The sequence below is a fragment of the Perca fluviatilis genome, chromosome 21, assembly GCF_010015445.1.
Source record: "Perca fluviatilis chromosome 21, GENO_Pfluv_1.0, whole genome shotgun sequence".
Lineage (NCBI taxonomy): Eukaryota > Metazoa > Chordata > Actinopteri > Perciformes > Percidae > Perca > Perca fluviatilis.
In genome coordinates this window covers 19,580,972-19,608,707 of record NC_053132.1, presented here as the reverse complement: position 1 = coordinate 19,608,707, position 27,736 = coordinate 19,580,972, and the positions used below count along the sequence as shown (strand labels likewise).

At 40.0% G+C, this 27,736-nt stretch overlaps 3 protein-coding genes across 8 annotated transcripts; 2 read left to right on the top strand and 1 right to left on the bottom strand.

The window, feature by feature from the left end:
• Positions 1-743: 743 nt before the first annotated feature.
• Positions 744-16,486, bottom strand: LOC120551509. 5 transcript variants are annotated; one of them, XM_039788989.1, is made up of 7 exons: positions 16,059-16,486; positions 6,742-6,795; positions 6,497-6,596; positions 4,362-5,052; positions 4,128-4,197; positions 2,640-2,836; positions 744-1,117 (listed from the first exon to the last, which is right to left on the bottom strand). In XM_039788989.1, the coding sequence occupies exons 1-6, from the start codon at positions 16,093-16,095 to the stop codon at positions 2,652-2,654; spliced, it is 1,137 nt and encodes a 378-aa protein (XP_039644923.1). In that variant the 5' UTR covers positions 16,096-16,486; the 3' UTR covers positions 744-1,117; positions 2,640-2,651. The 5 variants fall into 5 exon arrangements, with proteins under 5 accessions (XP_039644923.1, XP_039644924.1, XP_039644922.1 ...); XM_039788990.1 differs by having other exon boundaries at positions 2,645-2,836; XM_039788988.1 differs by having other exon boundaries at positions 744-1,121; positions 2,645-2,836; positions 16,059-16,485.
• Positions 16,487-18,520: 2,034 nt separating this feature from the next.
• LOC120551769 (parvalbumin, thymic-like) lies at positions 18,521-20,225 on the top strand. 2 transcript variants are annotated; one of them, XR_005637915.1, is made up of 4 exons: positions 18,521-18,627; positions 18,778-18,910; positions 19,088-19,267; positions 20,025-20,225. XR_005637915.1 is itself a non-coding variant. In XM_039789344.1 (4 exons), exons 1-4 carry the CDS (start codon positions 18,567-18,569, stop codon positions 20,051-20,053), a joined length of 333 nt encoding a protein of 110 aa, XP_039645278.1. In that variant the 5' UTR covers positions 18,521-18,566; the 3' UTR covers positions 20,054-20,225. The 2 variants fall into 2 exon arrangements, 1 of the variants encoding a protein (XP_039645278.1); XM_039789344.1 differs by having other exon boundaries at positions 19,088-19,197.
• Positions 20,226-23,878: 3,653 nt separating this feature from the next.
• Positions 23,879-26,402, top strand: pvalb3 (parvalbumin 3). Its single transcript, XM_039789343.1, has 5 exons — positions 23,879-24,034; positions 24,526-24,599; positions 25,116-25,248; positions 25,724-25,833; positions 25,945-26,402. Exons 2-5 carry the CDS (start codon positions 24,539-24,541, stop codon positions 25,968-25,970), a joined length of 330 nt encoding a protein of 109 aa, XP_039645277.1. The 5' UTR covers positions 23,879-24,034; positions 24,526-24,538; the 3' UTR covers positions 25,971-26,402.
• Positions 26,403-27,736: the final 1,334 nt, after the last annotated feature.

The window sequence follows — 27,736 nt, the reverse complement described above, 5'->3', positions numbered from 1 at the left end:
ATGTAACAGTGTGGCAGCAGTAACTAAAATGTTTAATGAATTCATATTTTTGTTTCTACCAAAATAGAAAGTATTGCTGAATAATTCAGATACTTTATACTATACATATACTTTTACTTATTTTTTTAATGCTACATTTTAAGGCTAGGATACACATTAGCTTAAAGGAAACAGTCATAATAATAAACTTTCTGGTAACCTGCAGTTGAAAACAGGACATTACCCAGGAGCAGTTTATGAATGATGTCAAAGAACAACAGTATAATTCAGCTATTAGCAACACTGATGTTAGAATATCACAAACATAACAATAATCACAGGTACAGGTGTGACGCTCCCAAACACTTTTAGCTTTTGGTGTCCTTGAACAGTTTTTGTGTGTGTGTGTGTGTGTGTGTGTTTGTGTGTGTGTGTGTGGTCCTGCCAGGTTCTCTGTTTCTTCCTCAGGTACACTGTATCTAATCAACCAAACCTCGCTGATGCTGGCTCTGTGGAAACATTATCTATTACTTTTAGTTTGTTCAGTTTCGGGCTCCATTGGCCCTACGGCTTACACTGTTTATTCAGTTACAGCCGCTGATAAATTCTGAACTGAATACACTTCAGTAATGAGGCAAGCAAACAGGGCCTCCCCAAGCATGCTCTGTTTGAGCAAAACAAACTGTATAAACAACATATATTCCTTTTATTTCAAGATTAACTTGCAACTTCTTGAATACAACAATTTAAACATAACACAGAACTTCAGACAAAGATGACAATTTATTAAATTAAGTTTATTAGAATTGACAACATTTATGTTTCTATTTCACAGCTCAGATCCAATGGCATGAAAAGCAGCTTCCACAGAGGTTTGCAGCTGGTCGTGTAACACATCATAGCCTGTGATCTTGTCATACAAACAACTGTGAAAGCTGAATGCACTGTCACACAGTCCTGCGTGGCTGTGATGTCATGAACGGCAGGTGCTTTGAATCCATTTGACCAGAGAGGGAAGAAAAAGGCCATTAAAATCCCTGACTCATCATAAAAGAGGAGGGAGGTGGGGAGATGAGTTAGATGTGAAGAGGATGAGATCTGGACGATTAGTCAGTTTTTCCATTAGGTCCAAGGCTGGCTGTCTGAAAGAAAAACAAGTGTGGATGTCACATTAGGCCATAGTGACAGTAAGCTGGCCTTTGGCTGATGGCAGATCAGATGTGATAGAAAGACTGTGTTTGACCACTACTGTCATAAAAACCAGCACCTACAACTCAATACGTGTGTAAATAACCCTTCATCTTTTTAAAAATAAAAACTTAGACACCTCACAAAATACAGAATTATAGGCCCATATCAAATCTCGCATTTCTGGGAAAAATCGAAAAGGCCATTTTTCATCAACTCAGCTCCTTCCTGGCACTAATTAACTGTTTGGATGTTTTCCAATCTGGATTTCGACCTCATCACAGCACTGAGACTGCTCTCATGAAAGTACTGAATGACTTTTTAAATACAGACAATGGAAAAGTCACTGTCTTAGTTCTGTTGGATCTCAGTGCTGCGTTAACCACAAGATACTGTTAGACAGACTTAAAAACTGGGTCGGACTCACTGGCACAGCCCTTAACTGGTTTGAATCCTATCTACATGATAGAGACTAATTTGTGTCAGTTGGTCCTTACAAATCTGAAAGAACAGCAATGACATGTGGAGTTCCCCAAGGTTTCATTCTTGGTCCACCCCTTTTCAACATCTATATGCTCCCACTAGCTCACATCCTTAAGAACAACAACATATCCTACCATAATTATGCAGATGACACACATATTTACATCAAAATGAACCCAGAGGATTATGAACCAATCCAGGCACTGAATAAATGCATTGAACAAATCAGTGATTGGATGTCCCATCATTTTCTCCAGTTAAATAAGAACCAAACTGAGTCAATTCTTTTTGGTGCCAAAAAAGAACAATCAAATGTTAGTGCTCATCTTGAAGCCCTAATGTTTAGGACCTGTCAGGAATCTTCTGTATAGTGTAGGTCTGGACTCTGACTTAACCCAAAAACCATTAACAGAATTACAAAATCTGCCTACTACCATCTCAAAAACATAGCAAGACTTAAAGGACTCATGTCTCAACAGGATTTAGAGAAACTTGTTAATGCCTTTGTTTTTAGCAGACTTGACAGTGTCTTTACAGGTCTCTGTAAAAAATGCAACTGCAACGTATTCAGAATGCTGCTGCCTGAGTCCTTACTAAAACCAGAAAATGTGGACACATCACCCCTGTTCTTAGAGACTTGCACTGGCTTCCTATAAATCAGAGAATTGGTTTCAACATATTGTTATTAACTTACAAAGCACTGAATGGTTTGGGACCAAAATACATGTGTGACATGCTGCTCTGTCTCGAGCCATCCAGAGCTCTAAGATCATCTGGGAAAGGCCTACTCACCGTCCCGAGGGTCAGTACGAAACATGCAGAAGCAGCTTTTAGTTTTCACGCACCACAGTTATGGAATAAACTTCTAGAACACTTACGATCTTCTCCAACCCTGGTGTTCTTTTAAATCAAGACGTAAAACATGCTTATGTAAAGCACTTTGAATTGCCTTTGGGTATGAACTGTGCTATATAAATAAATTGCCTTGCCTTGCCTTTATCTCACAGCTCAAGGTCTGACTCAGTGACATGGGTGAGGAACAGGCAGGTTTGGGACAGAAAGAAACGCCGGGACAGAGCAGTGCTGGCCTGTGTCGGCAGGGAAAGGGGGTATTGCTGAGAGTGTCTGACACACTGAAAATGGCAGTTCTTCTCCAAAGCTGAGAATTCATCCTCCCACTCCAAGCCTGCAGGCAAAACACACAATTAGTGACAAAGAAGTGTCAATAGCCTGCAGCATCTGGGATTAGCAGGACAAACAGTAAAGTTTGTTAACCCTTGTAGTGTCCCGCCCTGATCTTGTTACATTGTCAGACGCCTTTCAGTTTAAAGGTGCTCTAAGCGATGATGGGTGACGTCACTTCTTGTTGACGTTCGAAGTACTGTCAAACAAAACGGAGACTAGCTCGCCCCTCCCTCCTCCTCATCCCGTCCCCTCCCCCTCCCTTCCGCGCTGTGACAAAAAATGTTGTAGCCTAAAAAACGCGTGACATTGCTTAGAGCACCTTTAAAGTATAATCAAAGAAAAACTTTTCCACATTGTCAGCAACATTTTAGTGTCAAAATATTACCTTATTTATCAATAAATTACAAAATGATTGTTTTTTGTAAAATATACTATATATTGTTACAGTATATTTCTGTGTATTCAAGCTGGACCAGTAAAAGAAACTATACATTTCCAACCAATAACATCACTGATTTTTAAACACAGTCAATTCAACAGAACTGTCTTTCTTTTTAAACAATAAACCACTTATGTTTTGAATAATCTGTCGTGACATCTTGTTCCACTATTCTTTTTCATCCAGAAATGTTATATTGATGCTCATTTCAGTGCAAAACACTGACACAAACTAAAACTATGGGACTTCTTGGGAGGAAGGAAATAAAGGTTATGCATCGAAATATGATATACCATATTTACTGCAGTAAATGTTGCAATCCTGCATTGAATATGTTGCTTTTTAAAAAAACAAATACGTATTTTTAGTAAAATGTACTTGAAGTATCTAAAGTAAAACTAATACTTTTAGTTTAATGCACTAATACTCAGTACGTTAAAGTATTTTATTAGCGATGAATTAATGTCTAAGTATTTTACTATTGTAGCTGGTCATGGTGGAGTTAATTGAAAGTGTGTTATGTAGTGCTGGGTAGTTTAATCTATAACAATGCATCATATTATGAACTCATCATATGTTTTGTAATCAAAATCTTAATTTCTAAAGTAACTGGTAATATAGCTGTCAAATTGATGTAGTAGAGTAAAACATCAAATATTTTTTAAGTGGTATGAAATGGAAAAAAAAACAGTCAAGTAAAGTACCTCAAATGTTACTTAAATAGTACTTGAGTAAATTAACTTAGTTAATTTTCACCACTGCAGAATGGTCAGCAGTAATGTTAAGTATGCACAGCGTGTAGTTAATAGGACAAAACATGCAGAATCACTGGTATCATCCTTCAATATAGTACCACTGTCTTCTAATGTGACATCTGGCAGAGATGTGCAGGCCTCAGAGTGCAGCTCCACGGTGGGACTCTCCTAAGAATAGTAACAGTGGATAGTCAGTGGATATTAAACAGGAAACAAAGCAAGTGTCATAACATTGGTTTGGATCAATACAGTGGTCAGTAAGTATTCAAACTTTATAATATGCCCAGTGAAAAACAAAGCCCCAAACCCACCAAGCTACAGGATAACAGTACCTGATCAAACAGGTAGACCATGACATCATCATTAAAGGACACACTCTTCCTCTTTTTTAGATTTGTGTCCCTCCCAGACAATACTCCTGGAGCGTTGTAGATTTGACAGGATTTCTGAAGAATTTTAAGGTTGTTAAAATTGTCTCTGATAACCAGTTCATGTTGATTCCCATTAGAGTTGTTGGTGTTGCGACCGCGGGCAGTGGAGTTGTTATCGCTGATATGCCAACCACTATCCCCCTTCGATGTCCCACAATCCTCAGTGTAGCAAATGTCACCAAAACGTTGTAGTGGTATGTTCTCATCACAAAAAATTATGAACCTATTTTGCTGATCTGTTGTAACAGTGTCCTGGTGAGTGATAATGTTTAAATCCTTTTTGATCAAACTGAAAATGTCCTGCATATTTAAAATAAGTCTTGTCCACGGGGCCTCCTTTGGGCGCTCTGAGACAAAAGAAGCTAAAGAAGTGAGCGTTGAATGATGTGGGGACTCCTGCGGAATACAACGATGTCGAGGGGAGGTAGAGAAGGGCGGAGGCCGCGTTACCAAGCTCGATCTGCAGTCGCTGTTCCTCCATAACTGAGGGGCTGCACTTCCTCTTCGATCCAGGATGCAGGTGATCGCCTGCAGCTCTTCATCGGCCTGGATCATCTGACCTGAGGATATCAACAGCTGGAGCTCTTCATTCCTATATGAATGATGCACAATGACTCATTCAGGCTTGTATTGTAAAAGTAAGGAAGTAAGTAAAGGAAATCTAACTCTTTTTGGAGTTTAACGAATAATTCCAATATATTAAAATAATTTATTTTGTAGTATTTGCTATTGTTCCTATTGGCAATAAGCTTTTTTCACTTAATACATTTTGACATGTCACAGTAGGAAAAGCACAGGTGTAAATGATCAAATTAACAATTAACGCTGATGAATTCTATTTAGCTCACTTGAATAGAAGAGAGCCATTGTTACTGTTGTTAGTAACACCTGTGCTTTTCCTGCCTCCATTTAGCAGCTAATAGATAGAGACCAAAAACAGAGCTAAAAGAGAGTAAATAATGGACTTAATGTGGCCAGAAACACATATGATACATATGAGATTTAATATTAGTTTGGTCATTTAGACCTTGTCTGAGTCCAACAAGTACACTGGCTATGTTAGTTGAGGAGGACTAATATTTAGCCTGGTCTAGCTTTAGATAACTCAATTACCACTTACAATAGGGAATTATATGAATGACAGTTACATCAGAGGAGTAGTTATCTGCCAATACAATTAGCTACCAGTTTTAAATGGCATCTGCAGAAGTTTTAATTGCCACTGGGCGACATGATGTTTGTAAGTGGCATACTGTATATCAATAGAAGAGTAGTGTCATAACAATAGTCAACGGTGTTGGTGGCATATATCTTTTTAAGGATTTTGCCCAACACTGACAGTATTACATTGTATAAAGTGACTGTTTGGTGCCCGGCCAAAGGTTATACTTTGACCTAAGATCATATCTGGGCTTTGTTTCAAGATAATCTCCTCTTACAGACAAATACAATCTCATTGCAATTTCTCATTTCTCTTATGTTTTGAACTCACTGGACATTTTAAGAGGCAGTGCACAGACAGCCCTTGAGTGTCTGTTAACAACAGGATGTACTGAAACTGATTCATCAGCCTTTGTCTGTTGGAGGAAACAGTGCACTCACAAACGCATGCATGCACACAGACACATACGTTATTGGGCCACTCACTCCAGAGCCTGAATAAATATCGGGGCCCATCCATCCGCGGAGACAAAGACGCAATAGGAAACTTTTACCGCTCTGCAGTAACCAAGCAATGGCTGAATGAGTGACTCAGGAAAGGAAGAGAGAAGCTGACTCACAGCAGCTATGACGTAAAAGATGTAAAAGGACACACACACACATACACTACTGCATGGTGACACACACACACACGCACAGCCGTGAAGCCTGTAATCTGCCCTGTTTTCGGGGTAAATTAACACCTCACTGTGTAACAGGTGGGCTCTGGGGAAAGACAGATTATAATAACACCCATAAGTCCCACTATCACCACAACAAGCGAAAAGGACACAAAAACATTCCATCAATTACAGTGATAAAAATCAAAATAATACCTTTTCTTGATTCCTTTGTCACTGCATCTCCTTTTAGTAAGCCAATTTAAACCATCCAATGAAATCACCAACGTAGCTCCATCCCTGAAGTATTTTAACTCTTTGAAAGGAAAGAGAGGAACAGGGCTATCAACTGATATGCAATGCTTCAAAATCTTGCTGCATCATGATGCTGCAAAATGTGTTGCAACACATTTTATCTCTGCATCCAACCACGCATGACACCAGCATAGTTCTTTTCCTACCTTGCATTCTGCGAGCCCCACTCATTCCCCCGGCTCGTACTGCACGCCGGATACCTTATTGAGGACACGGAAAGAGACAAGCTAAACATATGGATAGAGAGAGAGGAGATAGATAGAGGGATGCACAGAAAAAGAGAGGGGTGGGGGGTGGCTCAGGTGGGGTAGAGAGTGAATAAATGAGGGGGGAAATGAAATAAGGAGGAATAAGAAGGTGATGAAGAGGAAGAGAAAAGGTGTGAGGACAGAGAAAGGACAAAGAGCTCCAGTACACTCTCTGGAGGCTGCTGGCCTTTCTGCAGCCGCAGAGTGCAAGATGGGGATCAATGACTTATCTGGTCTAATGTAACACAACTGCCTGCATGATAGAGAGTAACAGCGGAGAGGATATCACTTAAAAATTCTACCATACAGACATTGTACTTTATGCAAACAACAGTATGGTTGAAGCCGTACAATTGGCAACTCTTATATTAATTCAAGAACAAAAGAATCATTTGGTTTCCAGGATGTGAACTCACAATTAATTGAAGGATTCCTCTAGTTTGTTGTGCATTCTTTGCCAGTATTAACAAGGCTACATTTGTCTTAAGGAGTTCTGTTTCCAATCATAAGGACCCCTTCCATGCATTTATAAAATCATTACTGGATATGAATGGTTGTTCAAATTAGATTCATTCTGCCAAATGTGTATACCAGAGTTAAGTGTTACAATGTGTGATTATGTCCCATTCATTTCATCCCACCTTTGATATGATGAATATCACAACACATCTTTAATATAGAAATTATTTGAGTTCAGTAATCTCATCTAAACAGAATAAGATCAGTTCTTTACCATGAAAAATCGTCAGATTTAAAATTCAACTGCATACAGGAAAAACAAAACTTTTGGGTTCTAGAAGTGTGTATTGTATTTGAGCAACCCCTCAGTCTCTTTTTGGTGCATGGTCTCACCAGGTTCAACAGTGAATGTTAGCTCTCTCCAGAGGTTGAAAGCAGAACAGCAGCAGCAGGCAGCTGTAGCCAGCACTGGAGAGAACTGCAGCAGACCAGACCAACAAAAAACTAACCAGGAAATAATACATTTGGCTAAGAGATACTTGGCCCGCACATTTAACTAGTACTGTTGCTGCCACTGATGTAGCTATCACATCACAACTTTTACTTATAGTAACAGAAATATTACTGATGCTACTGCTGTTACATAATTTCATTTGTTATACTGTATACTTCTACTACCATTCCTGCTGCTACTACATTTGCTGCTGCTGTCAGTTGTACTGTTGTAGTCTATTCATCATAATCATAATCATCATCATCATCATCATCATCATCATCATCATCATTATCATCATTGTCATCATGTAACTTCCAGAAATCCACATTGATTGGGAAAATCCCACTGGTATAGTCCTCCCCCTGGCAACAAAATCACTGATGCTGGAGTTCTGCTTTAAACACCCAGACAGCATCAGGACGTTGTTCCCAGAAGGCAACAGTGTCACCGTTCTGTCCACCTCTGGTTTCCAATAGAGGGGGAATGAAAGAGATAAGAAGGGAATTGAAGCAAAAGAGAAGAGAAAATAGGCATAGAGATGGACAGATGGTGTTTCAGAATGAGTGATTGTATTTCTCTTCTTCTCCTTCCCTTCCTGCCTTTTCTCTTATTTTGCTTTTTGTTAACCTTCCCCTTCCCTTTCCCCTTCCTTCTCACTTCTTTCAGTTCAATATCCGTGCACTCCTGACTGCTTATGGTACAGTGTTTCAATATAGTCAACTCTTTTTTCACTGGACTTAGCAGTATATGTGAGGATGTGATACAGTCGCCGGAGCTGAAAGCCTTTCTCGCTGTTGCAAAAATGAGAGAGCTTGGTCCGGCACATTCTATTTTCACATTGGAGGAATGATTGATGTGTGCGGTCTGAGTTGCTCATAATCTGATATCTCAACAACTTCTGCATCCAACTGTCATATGAATGAGTGATATGAGTGAATGAGTCTTTGGTTTCAGGCCTTCTGACTGACTGGGTGGAAGCTGAGGAAGCCGACTCCTTGTATTTTATTATCTGCTGTAGTTAATTTAAGCAGGAGAAAGCAGTCAATATCGTTTCTCCACTGATCTACTCGGCTACTGTAGCCAGAGGTGTGCTGAAAGCCATCAAGTGAGCTAATATTGTTTCCAATCAGCCAGTGATCCAGTTTGCCAACTCTCTCGTCATGCCTACAGAGAAATGTCTCAATCCCACAATTCCCTGCAGCATACAGGGAAACTTGACCCTGGGGGTATCGACAGGTGGACTAGAATAAAGAATGTGTCTGTTGTGCCAAAGAGGGTGAGAACAAGCCCAAGCACTTAAGTGGCCCTTTAGCTTGAATTTTTTTAATTAGTTGGTTTGGTCCTGATATATCTCATTGCTCCGATTGAGTTGTAACGTGCACAGTACACGCCTAGAGAACTGGAGAGCTATCCTTTTACACTGCAGGTGCAGAATCATCATATCCAGCCGGCGAGTGACACCAAACAATCCGTGAGAGGAGGGTAATTGGAGATCATTGGGCTTATTCTGAGCATGCAGGATAGACTCAAGGCCTGAAGAGGGACACATGGAGCTGAAGTCACTGACAATGGAATGGGGCACTGCAAAGCACTGTGGGTAATATGGTAAAGCGAAACATCCAGTCAGAACGCTGGTAGTGCTGTTTGCAGGCTTTATTTGGACACAGCGGGGTCTTACGGCTGCAGAGGAGAGGGGCCGAGAGGGAGTGAAACGGGACACTAAAATAACAACACACAGAGCAGTAAACATGTCACTGTTGTGTACATATTTGTTCATGGTGCGTGGCTTCAACAGTAATAAAACTGTAGCAATGCCCCCTTTAGTAAGCATTTAAAGTAAGCTGGGGAACTTTTTATGCATCCTTTACATTTTAAATGTTAGAAGCCTGGTGCAGCTCTGCATCTGGTTGTAATTTGAATAACTAATTTGTTGCAGATCAGCATAAGCTGTGCTGTACAGAGGTGAGCCGTGTCATAAACTCTTTGTAGACTTTTCTCTTAGGCGGGAGATTATAGGATCTTAAAAGTGTTTGCTGACAGAGTGTCTTTAATATGATGACATAAACGTGTAATCCATTCGGATCACCCGGATTGCTGGCAGAGTATTTATGAGCCTCTGTTGACAGCAGTACACCTGCTCTTCCTCAGTCCAGACCTTGGGACTCTGCCCGCCTGAACTAGCATCACTGCTGCCAAGGGCACTGCCATATTGGGAGAAGTGTGTGTGTGTGTGTGTGTGTGTGTGTGTGTGTGTGTGTGTGTGTGTGTGTGTGTGTGTGTGTGTGTGTGTGTGTGTGTGTGTGTGTGTGTGTGTGTGCATGTGTAAAGAGAGGGGGAGTGTGTGTGTTTGTATGAAAATGTGTATAGAGACAGAGACAGGAGGAGAGAGAAAGAAAGCTGGGTGAGGAGGACGGGTCTGTGTTGGTGGGAGGGTTTGGATGGGCGGGCGTAAGTCTATATGCATTTATTTTACTGGTGCTATAAGAGCATGGATTACTGAGACTCATTTATTAGTCCATCATTCACCATATAGAATCCATTTCATGACAGAGGGAGAAATGCATATCTTGTTTACACAAAGTGTGTCTGACACGGCAGAATAAGACCCTGCTGAAAGACAAAAATGAAAGTGTTGTGGTCAATGAGGAAAAAACACACCAAATAGAAGTTCTGCTTGGTGTAAAGTGTGTTCCTTTAGGGTGTTTTTATGTAATTTCAGAGTGCTTTCATTACACTGCAATCATTAATAAATAATAATGACTTGCAATTGCAGGATAGTAGAAATTGAACAAAAGTGCATGCTATAAAGCTTTTATTTTTTTAATTTCAGCTGTGACATTGTCAATACTTAATTCACTAAATACAAGTTTCAAAGTTATGCAAAAAAAAAAAACTTTAAGTAATACACATTAATGCACAATATTTATGTAGATTACATTTTTTTAGCAGAGAATGCTGGTTTACACTATACACACTGTGTTAATTAAGTTCTCAGTTTAACAAATATGAAAACTTTTTCAAATAATTTCAAAATAAAGGCTTGCACCAAGAGCTACACCTACATTGAGTGGAAAGTGTTGCTGCGCCTAAATTATTTATAGGACATAGTTGTTATTTTTGCAGTGTCTGCATGTATAGATCATTACAAATGAAGAGCAAACACACACACACTCACAAGCACACATATGAATCCATCAGCATGTTGTTTCAATTAGTTAAAACCTTTTCTACGGCATATGTCATTGCAGTGTTCAACCACTAGACTGCAGAAGAGTGCAGAAGTTGGCCTCAATGGGGGTTATAAGGTGGAGGATGTCACACACAAGCATAAACTGTGACCCTTGTTAAGAAAAATAAGGCCATAGCAATGACAATGTTAAAAAAGACGATGTCCCTTAATGATTAAGGGATAAAGGAAAACATTTTAACTTTGATTAAGACTTAATCAAAGTCAAAATTGCTTCCTTTTCCTTTGCATTTATTGCTTTCACATCTACAGTTCTCTGATCGCACCTGCACTAGTTGTGTTACTGATCAAGCAGCAAAGAGTGAGACAGAAAACAGCTTTTAACACTCAAACTATTATATCAGTCTGGTACTAAAGCCAGTGGTGAAAGGCCTGTGCCTGTCTGTCACTTCATGTGGGCCCATTTCTGGTTCTGCACTCTAAAAGGTTGAGCAATGACTGCAACTGTGTATGTATGTAACCACTTACCTCATCCCGGCCTGCAATCAAACCACAGCTAAGGGAGCAACTAAGATGGGTGAAATGATATTTCAGCCATAAGACAGAGTTAACACACAGTCGAGACACACACACACACACACACACACAAGTGAGGAAGAACTGACTTGAAATGTCAGGACTGCTGACGGGTGAAACAAAAAGACTGTGGAAAAAGTGTTGAAAAGCTTGGCCCTGACCTCTGACCTGACACATTCACATAGGCACACACAGTTGAGCATTCGCAGGCCCAGACAGCTGTGGGCCTCCTTGACTGGTTTAAAGTGTTTATGGAGGAGCTAGGTTTGAGCGCTCGTTGACAGAGCTCTCATTTACACACACACACACACACACACACACACACACACACACACACAACCCTGATCAGATAAGAGCGGATCTGTTTCAGCAGCTAATCTTAAATGTGATGAGGTTTACACATGTGGCACTGGAATATACATAAATATCTTTATTTGGGAATCTGGCGCCGCCCAGGGGTATATCACACTACCTCACACTATAGGAACAGGAAACAGGACACTATGCTTTCATGTCAAACCCTTACTTATATGGAGACTTGGTTTGGCTGGGAAATCTCTTGTAGATAACTGTTGGAGAACAGGCTGTTCACAAATAATATATTCAAGGGAAGGTCTTTGCTTCTATATCTCGTACATCATGGGCGATTTTATTTTTTTAATCAATTTTGGTGCTTCAAGTAAGAGTTTACAAACGTGTCAAGCAATTACAGGTTCAAAGGGCTTGAAACAGGTTTAATATCCTGTGTGTCTGGCACCAATGCTATGCACCTGTAGCCCAGTCAAGGAAAGGGTTAACAGAAATGTAGTTTTGGCCAATCGGAGGAGGTTGTGCCAGACTCCCGCCTTTGGCTGAGTCTCTATCTAATCTGTCAGAGGGAGAGCAGGAGTGCAGTTGTAAAGTTAACGTTGGTATAGTCCCCAGAGAAGAAGTTGGTAATTTCATTTCATACACTTTTGCAAGGCACTGTATCTGTGTCCCGTTCTCATTAGGGGCTGAGCCCCCCCTAAAGGTTTGATCCTAGAATCGCCCCTGTCGTACATCCATCAGTCCAGTACACCTATAAATCCAGACCAAGTCTCTCTTCCTGACACCACTATCTTTGCTGCAATCTCCTACACCCAAGGGAGTCCCTAATTCCCCCCCCCAAACCCACCGACCCCCTACCCCTGTCTTGTCCCAGCATAGATCCTATCACTTGCATCCTAAACTGGCTGGTATTCATCAGGCCCTGATCCAGTTGCACAGCAGCGGCACATTTAAGTCAAAAATGTAATGAGTCAGGATTTTCTCTTAGTCACAGCTCAAACAGATACGAAATAGAGGAACCAGGACACATTAGAGAGAAATAGCTGCAGGAAGCACGGAAGCTGCCAAAATAAAAAATAAATAAATGACTCGATAAATTAATTACAATATATCATTCAATGTGCCAAAATAATATTTTAAAAGAATAGGCATTAATTAATTTATAAAATATGACATCAATTGATATTTCTGTTTTAATTTGCTTCTTTACTCACTTTGAATGACAGCCCCATCATTTGCATAATAATGAAAAATGCATAAAGAAATACTACAGAAATAAATACATTTGGGGAAATAAATAGGGGGGAAATGCAAAGGGAAAATAATACAGAAATAAATACATTAATACATTAAGAAGCGAGTTAAAACAGAAATATCAATTGATGTCACATTTGATCAATTCATTAATTTACATTAACATTTATTTTTATATTATTTCTGATGACATTAATTAATTGATCAAGTCATTTATTTAGTTATTTTTTTAATTTTGGCAGCTTCTGTTCCGACTATCATATTTTTACAGTCATTTTTACATATGAAATCAAAGACATCCAGGGGGAAAAGAGCACTTTGGATTTACACTTATTACTACATTTTTATTTCATGGTAAAGTGATTAAGATTCAAGTGGCTGAAGATTAAGCCACAGGCCGTCACTGGAGAGAAATCTAAAAATATAAGTCAACTAAAAGGCAACAACATGCACACTGTAGCTACAAGCATGGGCCCATGTACAGTACAGTACAGTATACATACACAAAATATGTTATGCATGTATGGATGCAAACTCTCACCCATCCAGTCTTGAGTGATTCATGTCAAAACAGAGTAGAAAGGAGAGTGACATGCATACAGAGACACAGGCACAGACACAGTGAATGACACAGACAACCACACAGATTGAAAGATTGGTGCCAAAACAGAGGAGTGAGGTATAACTGTTAGGTAGAGTGGGCGGTGGAGGGTGGGGCTCAAAGTGAGTGTTGGAGGGGTCTTGGCTGTATTTGAGACTGTCACTGGCATGGCCACACCACAGCTGGTCGGATAGAAATAGAACAGGCAGTAACTGAACCCAGGAAAAAGGAGGAGCAACCACTTTCCTCAGGGATGCATGTATAGATGAACAGGTCTTTCTGTCTGTCTGAGATGTCAAACACTTGAGACGTTACAAAGGGACTAGAGATTTAATTTAGCATGCAGCGGGATAAGTCTAACCTGATGACATAGTCAACCATCTGAATTAAAATGGCCATCAAGATAAATAGTTTCTACAGAAATCTGACACATGTTCTGAACACCTTTTATATTTATTCTTTCCACACAGAGAAGGTTAAAGATCTCTGTCAACATCAAGGAAAAGGCAAGTTTTCTCATGAATGGCACATAAAAATGGATATATTGATGTCAATAACTGTCCTGTTCCATAATGCAAAGATGTAAAGCTGTGTAGGTTGTAAACAGGGCAGTGAACGCATCAGGACATACAGCAACAGGTGTGAGGGAAGATAGTCGTGCACTCGCTCATTAGGATAAACAGCAACAACCACAGCCACATCAACGAATAACCAAAAGGTTTACTGAGAAATATCCATCTAGAGAAACGCAACATGGGCAAAATATCTCAGCAACATTTTCCCATCCTCGTGTTCCTCTTGTTTCTGTTCTAACTAGGATATTCACAATATTTCAGAAAAAATACACTTGACAGCTCACTATTTAACTTTTCCGACTTTGCAAACATTTATTTTAGAGTGCGTAAGTGGTGACAGACAGACTAGCCTAGTCGTCTACACGAATGAGTAGCAGTCAAATGTAAATGATCATGCAGGAAACTAAAGCTTATCACATGTACACGAAAACAAAATAAATGTTTCTTTGGGGTGGAGATCCTCCACAAAAGATATCTAGAGCAACATTTGGAACTAAACCAGCGTAGAAGTACTCGTAAAAATGATTTAATGGTGAATGGGGTGCACAGATATGGCACTCTTTAACCTGAGATGGACTAATTCCTTCACAATGTCTCTCATTTACCCATTCACACACTTGGTGGTGGCAAAGCTGTGATGGGGAGCTAGTGTGCTCACTGGTAGCAATTTGGGGTTCATGTCTTGCTAACTACCCAAGCCATGTTCATTACATATATTGTAAAGATATGAGCACTAGTGATGTAACATAGTCTGCAAAAGTCACCTACACTGTGATAGAAAGAGGAGGAAGGACAAAAAGAAATAGAGTGAGAAACAAACACCACAGGCTGTCTCTACAGTGAATATACCATGCTGCTCATTTGAAAAACGTTGTTGTTGATCTATTTAGGCTTTTACCTAAAAGATACATTTAGGTGATTAGTTTATTTAGGACTGATTCTACAGGGGAAAAGCCGCCCTGTAAGCCAAATCTCACACAATAAATCCCCATTAAAGCCAGAATGTGTGAATGCATCTATGATACATCCTGTCAAAGTGTCCTTGAATAACACGCTGAATGTCTACCAGCTCACTTAATCATAGGATAAGCGTTGCAAGCTTTGTATCTACAGTACAGGCCAAAAGTTTGGACACACCTTCTCATTCAATGTGTTTCTTTATTTTCATGACTATTTACATTGTAGATTCTCACTGAAGGCATCAAAACTATGAATGAACACATGTGGAATGATGTACTTAACAAAAAAGTGTGAAATAACTGAAAACATGTCTTATATTTTAGATTCTTCAAAGTAGCCACCCCTTTGCTTTTTTGATAACTCTGCAAACCCTTGGTGTTCTCTCAATGAGCTTCATGAGGAAGTCACCTGAAATGGTTTTCACTTCACAGGTGTGCTTTGTCAGGGTTAATTAGTGGAATTTTTCCCCTTATTAATAAAAAAGCAAAGGGTGGATACTTTGAAGAATCTAAAATATAAGACATGTTTTCAGTTATTTCACACAAGTACATAATTCCATATGTGTTCATTCGTAGTTTTAATGCCTTCAGTGAGAATCTACAATGTAAATAGTCATGAAAATAAAAAGCAAACGCATTGAATGAGAAGGTGTGTCCAAACTTTTGGCCTGTACTGTATATATCATGGATACGCAGACTTGTAAAAACTAATTCAGTGCATAACAAGAATATATCCAACACTGTCTGGTTCTTTAATTTGTGTAAAATGCCACCTACTATCTTTTTGTGTAATACTTACCTCTGCTGGTTTCCATGCCCTGTGCTGATTGTCCCATTGCTCACTTTTTCCCAATACAAATGGAAGAAGAAAGCAGGACCGTTTGTATGTCAGGGATGTAAAAGTAGATAATTCCATGTCCAGGTCCCTGCGTGATTTCTATATGTACACAAAAAGCACTTATTTCCCTCAAATTAAGCCCAGTGGCGCATTAGCTACTCCCTGTCTGCTTCCCTCGCATGGATCAAGACTTCTCTCAGGTGCAAGACATAAAAAAAACTTTTCTATTAACGCAAACGATTTGTACTGTAATCTTTTCCTGTGCACGTTTCCTAGACTCCTTCCAGCTGCCTGTGCCTGTCAAGAAAACAACCAAAGCAACAAACTCCCCCAAATCAATACGTGCACAGGACCGTCACCCCCATCCCTATCCATCTTTTCCTCTTTGTCCCATCCCCCTCTTCCTCCTCTCATCCCCCGCTACATCACGCAGGAAGCCTGGTCTTCCTGAAAACAAGCATCGGAGTGAGGAAAGGGACAAGGCTGAGGGGGGCAGGTACGTGAGGGGGAGCAGAGGATGTTTGTGTCGTTCCTTGGCCCCTCTGGTTGCGCCAGGCCTCACTGTAGTCCATCCTGAGGAAACCAGGCTCACGTCACTCTTGCTAGGCCTTGGGCCCACACGCGCTGCCTGTTAAGGCCGGTATGACGCAGTCACTCCAGTGCTCCAGCAGCCCCTCACACATGGGAGCTATAAAGACATATGTGAATTAAAACTGTGGAAAACACTGCTTTTCGAATCATAATGGCATTAGCAAGCAGGAAAGGTTGACAAAAGTCCCATCGAGTGCATTTCAGTTACACAAAAGGGGTCAGATGTGATGAAGAGAGATACTGGGAGGAGGGTTTGTGTTTTGTCAGAACAAAAGTTTATAACTTTGCCAACTAACCACACTCCATTTCCTGTATGTAATAGTTGCAAACTGCCAAGCCACCTGCAAGTGTGGGAATTCCTCATCAGGGGGTTTTCCTGAGACTCCCATCGACTGATTTATTGCAATTACATTTTTTGTATGAATGCCATTAGTTGATGCTGTCTTGTGTTTGCAGTTTCAATGGGAAACCCTGTGATTATCAAAAATAAAAATTATGAAATAAAGCACGGCTCAGCCTCACACGGAAACATGACTCAATATGCTGTCCCCTTCAGGTCATTGTTGTTGTGTCCACATGGTGTTTTAAGGTTTTTATTTCAACCAGTGTTCAGCAGGTATGACATTAACCCTAAGACATGACTTTAACCCTAAATGCAGCTGGATAAACTGTCTCCAAATGTATTTATTTTAAACCCTGGAATTTGAAAATGTGCCAAGTTGGCGTCCCCCAAAGGTCATATTAAATAGATTCAGCACATCACTTAAATTCAATGAAACGTTTCTATTTAGCAAGATGAGGTTTTCATTTGACCAGTTAATTAAATGTTTTGATCAAACATATGATTCATCCATTTTGAACATTACTTCCTGATGAACGCATGTTAGAAAACAGTTGCACCATCTCTTTATAAGTACAGACTTAGCCTAGTTATAACATAAATCATCTTGACAACGACCCCACAGAGGTTAAAAAGCTGGGTTTCCCTGCCATATTTTTCCATATAGATGAAACAAAGTCATACCTACAGTTACAAATGATCGGTAGGCACCCCGAAAATTTTTATTTTTTCAAGTTATGTGTGACTTCCTATTAACATGGTTGACTGCTATCGATTGGACTAGCAACCTATTTGTCTTTACTTTACTAGTTGACACATTGCTTAAGTTTTAATTGTGTAACCCGAGTTAGTAAGTAAATTAGCTAATAGTTATGTACATTCATTTGTGTGAGTGTGATTGTCATCATATTTCTATAACATGTTCAGCATCTTTGTAAAATGAGCAACCACTCTTTTGAGAACAGAGCTCTTCGTATGCTAAATGTAGCATGTGGGAACAAGGTGACTGTGAGTGCAGACAGCTCCATGGAGCGCAGCCTGAAAGTGACAGAGGCCATAATAACAGGATGTTTACAGCTTGCGGAAACACTGCCAGGGACGACCACGAGCAGGCCAGGCAGTGACTGTGACTGGCTGGCAACACGAGAGAAGAGGAAATGCAGGCCAGCCAGGCTCCCTCGTTCCCTCCCGATGCACCAAACATAACCTCACTGACTGTGGGTTTTGTTCACAGACAGACGCTGTTTAGGTAGATTTTAAATCAACTATGACTTCTGACCTCTGGAGAAACCACTCTAGAAGACACAGTTTTGCAATGATACACACACACACACACACACACACACACACACACACACACACACAGTGTTTGCTAAAGTGGTCAGCTGCAGGTGACAGCAGACAGAAGGACACTGGTGGTTTCTGACACCGAGGGGGATGAAGCCAATTCACTGTCACCAATAGTAGCACTTTTTGCCCGTCATTGGTCATATATTGCACCAGGCTGCAACACCCACCACAACAGAGTCTCCTCCACCATGTCTATCACCGACTTTCTCGCAGCCTCGGACATCACTTCGGCTATTAACGCTTGTAAAGGTGAGGAGATGATTGGGATATTGTAATGAACGGGTCTTGCTCTTTGTTTCTGCATGTCACTGTAGTTTCAGGAAACCTGAAAGTATGGGACATCATCATTCTAACTGAATGAGATCTAATCTAAAGTTGCATCTGTGATTTTACTTTCAGCGAAGGATTCCTTTAGCCCCAAGATGTTTTTCAAAACAGTGGGTTTATCCAAGAAAACTCCAACAGAGATCGAGAGGGTCTTTAAGATTTTGGACCAGGACAAAAGCGGCTTTATAGAACAGGATGAGTTACAGTTGAGTTTTCTAAACAGAAAACAACATAAATACATTCTGTTCCAAGAATAATTCATGTGCCAAACTGTATTTTACCAAACTGTTGATAGTTTTCCTGCGTTATTGTGGTATCCATTCTGTTTGGTGTGTTTGGTGTCTTTTTCTCATTGTGGGGCATCATCCCTGCTCTTCATCAGACTGTTCCTGCAGAACTTCTCCAAAGGAGCGAGGCTCCTGACTGCAGCTGAGACCAGAGGTTTCCTGCTGGAGGGAGACTCGGACGGAGACGGGAAGATCGGCCGGGAAGGTATGCAGGTCTGAGGAGCACTTCACTGTAGATGGTGATCAGGGGTCTGCTTGTATTTCTGCTTTATCAGGTATTGTGTCGCGTTGTCAATGCATTTCTTACAAACTGAGAGTTGATCATTTGTAAGGCATGTCTCAGATAGTGTGTACTTACCTTTGTTTCTGTACTGCAAGAAATGTGATGAATATTCTTTTAATATTTGTCAGTAGGAGCAAAAATAAATAAAAAAAAAACATATGTATCGGTTTTTTAATGTTATCTTTCCAAGTCCAATATTTTACATTCATTTAAATACAGGCCCTGGTGTAAAACAATTTGAAAACAAAGTACCAGAAAGGACCAGAATCCATCAGCAAAATAGTAAAAACTGAGAGAAAACCTCCATTTAAAAATGAAGTTATCCTTTGCTGTAAATTTACCACTTGTTCACTCCCTGTGTTTGTTGCTAGCAGAGGTGTATAGTCCAGGTGCCAGAAAGTAGAAATCCTGTCCAGCAGCTGTCCCAACCATCACTAAACCAGCTCCTCTACCAGGTAGATGAGCTCGTTAGTGAAAACACCTGTTCTAGATGTAGAGGCAGATCCAAAAACATGGCAGGATTTTTACTTTCTGGCACCTGGACTATACACCTCTGGTTGCTAGGCAGCCTAAGTGCAGCTACAACAATCATCTCATACATACAAAGTGTCACTGCCAGAGCCACACACTTTAGTCTGTTAGGTCATGTTTGTAGTTGTTGTAGTTTAATGAAATAAGAGGATGATTACTACCAAATAAATGTGTAACAGCAGAATAAAAAAATGTCTAAAATTCTCTCTTTTTTCCAGAGTTTTCTGCGCTGGTCAAGTCTTCATAAACATGCGTGGCCTCTCTGACTTGTTGGATGGTGAAAATCTCAGGGTGGACCTCTTTTTATAATATTTACTAGCTACAGTAGATTACAAGACTGATACGGGGACATTATGTGTTTAGAATCATGAGTTGTACTTTTTTGGGAAAGTGCTGTAATAAATCTTTAATACATTAAATCTTGTCTCTCTGTTACGTGACTTTCCCTGCCGGAAGAGTGTAAAAATAAATATACTAAAGTGTTTTTTTCCTGCTTACACCCAGCGAGACTCTTGTCAACAGATGAGCAGAATCCTCTCATGTGCCTGGTGTTATGATGTTAAATTGAGCACTGGGAGAGGTCCAGTCTGTCCAGGGGGCCGGGAGGCTTTGGTTTCTCCAATTAACAGCCTGAGCAACTTTCCACTGTGCAAATGAAGTGTTTGTCATTCTGGCAACCTCAATTTGACACCTAAGATGGGGTCCTTTGGTGTGAATCATATGTTTACACTTAGACCAGAGGTTCTCAAAACGTTTTTCAGCCAAGGACCCCTTTTACAAGACAGATATACTGGGGACCCCCTCATGTATGTCCTCTGGAATAATTTGTTTTATTTGTTACACGTCTATGTAAAAGAACAACACAAGAAATCTGCTAGAAAGATATTAAACACGTAGCATATTAAACCTATTCACAGACACTAGGAGTAATAGATTTGTTAGATTAGAATGTAATTGATGAATTATTATATATTTTTTTTAAATTGAAATATTGTACTTTTGATATTCTAATGTCAAAAATCATTTTTTGAATTCGAAAGCCTTTTGTTTGTTAAAAAAATCCATTCTTATATCATGATCAACACATGATTTTCATCAATTTTCTTTGAAGATTTATATATTATTTTAATATTCACCACCATAAAACCAAATCGTTTAGACTTTGCTCATGCTGACTTAACATAATTTTAAACAAGCTCATCACGGCTATAAAACAGTCTATGATGTACAGTATTTGACCTGAGTCATTTGACTTTTGTGAACATTTCTTGAGTTTTATAAATTAATTTCACTCTAAAATACTTTAACAGTAATGTAACTGTGGCTAAGAAGTACAAGTAAAAGTCCTGCTTTCAAAATTAACTTAAGTAAAAGTATTAGTATTAGAAACAAAATGTACTTTTTAATTAAAAGTAAAACTATTCATTATACAGAATAGCTCCTGTCAGTGTTATACTATGATCTTATTGGATCTTTATAGCCCATACTGCATGTTGTAGTTGGCTGGGAATGGGAGTCATTTTGACCGCTTCTTAACACTGTTGGATAGTAATCTGCAGCTATTAAAAAATACGTATATACGTATAATGTCTAATATTTCCCTCTCAAATGTAGTGGAGTACAATGTAGCATTAAATGGAAATACACAAATAAAGTATAATTACCTCAAAATTGTGCGTACACTTAGTAAAGATAGGGAATCAATACCTCCAAACATTTTTTCTTTTGGAACATTTACAGGACATTTGTTTACTCTCATTTTTAACTGGCATCAGGACAGCAATGACCAGTCACCGTCACCAGCTCTTTGGCACAGTGGGCTTAACCACTACAGCCCAGAAATGTTCATTGGAGTGGATTGCAGATTGGGGGCACAGACGGGACACAGCTGGATCAGAGGCTCTGGCAGACAGAGGACAGAGACGTAGCCCTGTGATGGGAGGACTGGGGTGTCTGGCAGAGCTTCAGCAGTGGACCGAGGAGTTCTTGCAGTGACCCAGCAGAGAAACAGGATCCTGGGACAGGATTGAGTTTCTATGCCAGCCCATTTACAGGACTTCTGTCAATGAGGCACATTTATTTGCAACTTTATCTTAGATGGCAAAGAATATAGGTCGATTCTATTTCTGCTGCAGCATGAGGGAACAAACTCTCAGGTGGAGCTTTAGAGGAGGTTCATTTCAAATCATAAATTAGAAGAGAAAAAATAAGTATCTGCTGCACCTTCAAGCTACTTGGCGTGATATGTGGTTGTCTTAAAATATAAGTGTGTTTACCAGTCCTAGATGCTTACTAAAACTAAACTATTTTTTTGTTGTTGTTGTTGTTTACAAATGTACATTTCAAATTTAAAACTCAGAATATGATGGGGTGGGGGAGGGTATCATCCTTCGCTGTCTCAAATTGCAAACGTTCATAGCCTTGCTTGATGGGTTCCATCCCTGCTGTGACATATTTGTAATTTAAACCTGATATTGAAGCAGGGCAGGAATAGTTCAGTATCGATGGCTGAGTCGTTTGAGGTAAGAGACCTCGCTTGACCAGAGCAAATGTTAAAGGCCAAAGATGAGTTTTACTGAGCTTTTAAGAAGATTTGAAATGAAAAAAAAAGTACAAATATTATATGATATATGTAAGTACTCTTTCTGGCTGCTGACACATCACACACCTGAAGCAACTGAGGTGAAGGTGACCAATTAGGCAACTTATTTAAAGAGATCAGTTTATGTATAGAAGTGAAGCTGCAGTTCAGCTGAGAATGTCTTAAACTCATAGGTCGAACATGTTTTTAACATTATATAGGTTTCATGATGATTTATACTGACAATCAAAGGCTGCTGATATTGAGATGATCCTGTGAATGATATGAACATCATATCATTCACAGGATCATCTCAACACTGCCACCTAATGTATAATAGGCACATAACAGCCTGAACCTGTCACAGAGCAAGTATGGGCATGGAAAGACCCCCTGGACTAGTTACTCATTTAATTTCATTGTCTGGTGCAGTGTGAGAACTCTGTGTCATTATGCAACCATATGGTGGTTTAACACTGAAGTGCTAAGATGATGATGATGATAGCGATGATATCAGTTTTTTGGTGTTGCCTTAAATAACATCACAAATAGTTTCATCGCCATAAGGAGAAATGGTCTGAATGGGTGTAAGAGATCCAAAAATAAAACCTAGCTGACAGTGCTCAGCTGCATGTCAGTAGATTATGATTATATGTGCTATTAAATTAATGCATTTCAATAAATCCCACTGGCTGTACAATCAAACCCCTTCCACTCTTTGGCCCTTTTTTGACAACCTCTGACAAAGACTGACTTAACAGGAGGAAAAACTCATTACACTTTGCAGAAAGTGTAGCTTTTTTATGACTAAATAGCTTTCTGCAGCTTTCATGCATGCCATTATAATGAGCCAAACGCAAGAACAGAGAAATCTTCTGATCTGCTTAAAAAAAAAAGACTTTTCGGTCACTGGAATGCCTTGTAGACATTTTACACATGCCAATTACGCACAGGCTCGTTTTGACCAAAACTGTACAATTCAGAGGCGCGTAATCATCATAGGTGATGAAGTATAGGGTAGCTTGTGCTTTGCTATAGGCTACATAATCAGAAACAATATCATTGTATTTTATGAACACATTTCTTTATTAAGGAACTCTAACATTATACCTTAAAAGGCTTTTTTGGCCAAGATGGCAAACTGACATACACACAACATATTTTACAAACATCACAACCATAATAATAAAGATGAAATGTAAAAGTCACATTGGAAAATTACTCATGAGAAAATTATTTGTATTACACTATGAAATTTGTAGTACACAATATAAAAGTTTACCTTATTCTTCACTCTGTGGCGCTCTGCACAGTTCACAGATCAAAACTACATGGCCACAGAGTACGTTTCACTCAAATCAGCAGCATATATTATTAGCCGTATGCAATATCAAGCACTTTTGCCTACACTTAGCCTACCATTTAAGCATCTTCATTTATGAGCATATAAATAGAACAGCTCTGTCTACTGGACACATTTTTCGACCGACTGCTTTGACTGCTTTGCACACAGTGTCTATTACATAGCCTATGCATCATATTTCGGCCCAGTGAAGGTATATAAGCCTGCGTGAGCAGCTGAGGGGTTCACTGCAGTGAAAAGTTTCATCTGAGCGAATCCACTCTTGTCTTAGAGATAACCCTAAGGTGAGTTTCACTGAAGAGCTGCAGACCTTTAGGCAAATCTACTGCCTGACTCAAAGAGCTTTTCAGGGCTTCAACTTCTTGCAATGGGATATAAATCGAGGAAAGGGCCTGATTCTGAACATCAGAAGCTAAGGGTTTGGCTTTGGACTAACTAAGGAACCAAATGGGAAAAAATCTATTTGCCACCCAACCACAGCCGCAAAGGATATTTGATATTTTGCCTTGGAGGGCTTGGTTTTGGGAAAATTGGACTACCTTTTCTGATCATTTGTACCTTTTCTTTTGGGGCTGCCAGAGAGGAATACTCAAAGAGAGGAACTGTAAAACATATTGCTTGAAGGAAGCTTACATGTAGCTCTTTAACTTTGAACGCTGTTTTCTAAAGTGCAGTGAGGGAACTTAACATGCTTAGATTCAAAGTGAAAATTGCTTAATCCTGTCTGATTTGCTACAGCTGAACTAATGACTTGTCCTCTGCTCTCCTCCCTCAGTTAAATCAAAAAAATGGCATTAGCAGCATCTCTGAAAGAGGCTGACATCACTGCAGCCCTCGCAGCTTGCCAAGGTAAACCCCACCATTAACATGACACAGCATGCTTTATTATACTTTAAGAAAGCCTAGATGATAGCTATACATGCACAAAATCATGCAATTTATCAGATCTGTTTTAAGTTAAGAATTTTTACTCATTTGTAGCTACTGCAGAATGCAGTTGCTAATACAGAATCACATTACCAGATTATACTTGCAGCAAGTAGAAGGTGCGCCTTGCATCTTTTCTGCATTTTAAACTGCAGGATTGTCTTTTTAAACACATCTTGCGGCTGGATCAATAGTGCAGCAAGCATGCAGAATGTGACTTTGATGCAATTTCCAAATGTCTTAGCATGTTTCAGTATAGCTACAATAAGAAAAACACCTCTGCATATTAAGCTAAAATGCTGAATGACAGCCAGAGCAGAGGTTGGGGATGAATAGCAACCAACTGCCAGACCTTGTAAACGAGGACCAGTGCAGCTGCAAAACAAAATGTGATGTATCTACAATGTCTGATATGATCTCCTCTCTGTCTCCTCACAGCTGCCGACTCTTTCAAGCACAAGGAATTCTTTGTCAAGGTTGGCCTGACTGCCAAGAGCCCCGATGACATCAAGAAGGCCTTTGCCGTCATTGACCAGGACAAGAGTGGCTTCATTGAGGAGGATGAGCTGAAGTAGGCACCATCTCTTAGATTTCACCTCAAGCTTCTCTGAGCCCTTGTAATGCAGGGATCATCTTTCTTTTGGACCACAGTGAATTCAGAATGATGTCAGAGCCCCGAAGCTTTTGAGAAGCTCGGGGCTACAGGGCATTCTCCTCGGGAGTAACTCAATGCCAGCTCTCTCCTGCAGTGTCTCATGTTGTAGGGTGACATAGAGCAGAGGAGATACCAGAACAGACATAGCCAGCTTGGAATTGTGGGCCAAATTAAATGCTTTTCATTGAGAAATTTTAAATGATCCAGAATTAAATACAGTGAGAAGAATACAGTGAGTAGGCTTTGGAGATTTTCTGAAAGATGACCTCTACAAAACTCACAAAACCAATCACTTCATGATTTTGGAGCAGAAATAGTTACAGGTCCTATTTCTGGTCTAAAGGCATATTTACTGTAATACTCAGTATTTCTCTCTGATCGTCCTCTCCAGGCTGTTCCTGCAGAACTTCTCTGCCTCCGCCAGAGCTCTGACCGACGCTGAGACCAAGGCCTTCCTCAAGGCCGGTGACGTTGATGGCGACGGCATGATCGGAATGGATGGTGAGAAATCAAGAGAAATTTTATCTGGAAGCAGATTTAGTGGCTGCAAATAAATGTAAAACCCTCCAAAGATCCTAAAATAACGCTCACTCTTTCTTTGTCTCCCTGCAGAGTTTGCCACCATGGTCAAGGGTTAAATGAAGAAACTGACCAACATCCTATTTCACTACTCTAAAGGAGCAACTTGAGCCAAGACATACTCCTCCTCTCTTCTTCTCCTCTTCCCTCTCACTCTTTTTCTCTCTCTCAGACTCTACACACCACTTTTATACATTTGACCTTTCACCCCCTGACTGTAAACAAACCTCTCTCTCTCTCTCTCTCTCTCTCTCTCTCTCTCTCTCTCTCTCTCTCTCTCTCTTTTGGCCATGTTCACCCCTTCTACTGTCCACGATGAATGTACCTGACTAAGTGTATAGCGTGGTTGACTTGTGTCTTTCTCTCTCTCTCTCTCACTTCTGTCCTCATTTTACTATGTGAGTTTTTCTTACTGTGAGATCAGCGATGATGCACTTTTATGGGAAACGGACAGACGATGAGAAAACAATAAAGGTTCTTTTTCAATAACATCTGATCCTGGTCTTCAATAAGGTTGTGAATCAGTAAATCAAAGTTACTAAAAAGTTGTTTTGACAGTAAACTGACCAGGAATTGGTCCCAACGCTCCTTAAGTTTTACACCAAAGAAGATGATTTAGCCTAGGAACAGGAAACACATTCTGCCAAGTAAATCTGATCAATCCTCCAAATGACCTTGTTAGAGCAAGTGATCTAAAATGGTTTCTTTTAAGGAAATCTTAAGTGCATTTTTCACTAAAATGCCACTGAGGCTACAGCAATAATGTGAAATGCTAAACATTTAGCCAAAATGCTGATATAATGTAACAGCAGCACAAGTGGAGAAAAGTCAAAAAGTCAGCAAAGTGACTCAGTAATGTGCATTATACAGCAATATTTACCTAAACTTTGCTCACATTAGCTAACAGTAGCTACCATGAGCTATTGGTCACATACCGGTCATACCATACCAGACCAAGGAGGGCTGTAGCAGCAAAACCGCTGATTGAAATTGTTGTTGAACTGTTTGTTTTATTGCTTATGAATTCAACTTTCAAGGAATGTGTTATTTCTTCTTCCAAGTTACATAGTCTTACTTTAAAGGTCGCCTTTTACCCTATCAACCACAGCCTGTATATAAAGATGGATGACTCGTCTCCACCTCCTACCGCTGTACAAAAGTGACCAATCAAGATGTTTTGGCTTCACTTTTGGGAAGTTGTCAAGCCCTCCTTTTTCATAAACAGTCTATGCTATCAAAGGGGACTTTTGTTGGAGGCATCCAGCTGTGGTGATGCAATAGTATATTAAAAACATTGGAGATTTAACCCCCCAATCTAAACTCCCATGCAGAAACACACTCTTGCCCTACTTAATCCAGCTCTCGTCTCATACAGTATGTGGTGAAGCTTTGAATCCCCTGCATGGCATGCCCCAAGTAAAGATGGCTCTGCATTATTGGGAAGCAGCCACAAGGTGGCGTCTCTGATCTGTCAACAAGTCACAAAGGGTTTCAGCTGCTTGACGGTTTTACATTGCAACTTGGAAGCTTGGCGATACAGTACATTTGTTTTCTAAACACATATGTTAAATAGTTCACTTTTTGTTTAGTAGGCTATTACAAGTGGCTTTGAGACTAGGCCTACTGAAAATGCTGTCACTCACAAAGTATTAAGTCAGAGCTTCATTGCATGTGAATAATGAGATTTATTCCCTTGGTTCTCATTACAAAAAAGCATCCGTCCCCTCTTAGTGCTGACTGCATTCACAGGAGACGCTGCGGTGTCAGACGGTTTGTAAGGCTTCATCAGTTTAGAGTGTCCAGTTGTCATGGGGACCAGGTGCAA

Bases quoted from the DNA above. Each gene is read 5' to 3' on its own strand.
- LOC120551509 (XM_039788989.1), bottom strand. From the start codon at position 16,095: ATGGGACAATCAGCACAGGGCATGGAAACCAGCAGAG. The intron at 4,198-4,361 runs GTACTGTTATCC...TACTATTCTTAG, and splicing joins TGGTCTACCTGTTTGATCAG to GAGAGTCCCACCGTGGAGCT. The intron at 2,837-4,127 runs GTACTATATTGA...TTTTGCCTGCAG, and splicing joins TGTCACATTAGAAGACAGTG to GCTTGGAGTGGGAGGATGAA.
- LOC120551769 (XM_039789344.1), top strand. From the start codon at position 18,567: ATGTCTATCACCGACTTTCTCGCAGCCTCGGACATCACTTCGGCTATT. The intron at 18,628-18,777 runs GTGAGGAGATGA...TTTTACTTTCAG, and splicing joins GGCTATTAACGCTTGTAAAG to CGAAGGATTCCTTTAGCCCC. The intron at 19,198-20,024 runs GTATGCAGGTCT...TCTTTTTTCCAG, and splicing joins CGGGAAGATCGGCCGGGAAG to AGTTTTCTGCGCTGGTCAAG.
- pvalb3 (XM_039789343.1), top strand. From the start codon at position 24,539: ATGGCATTAGCAGCATCTCTGAAAGAGGCTGACATCACTGCAGCCCTC. The intron at 25,249-25,723 runs GTAGGCACCATC...CGTCCTCTCCAG, and splicing joins ATTGAGGAGGATGAGCTGAA to GCTGTTCCTGCAGAACTTCT. The intron at 25,834-25,944 runs GTGAGAAATCAA...GTCTCCCTGCAG, and splicing joins CGGCATGATCGGAATGGATG to AGTTTGCCACCATGGTCAAG.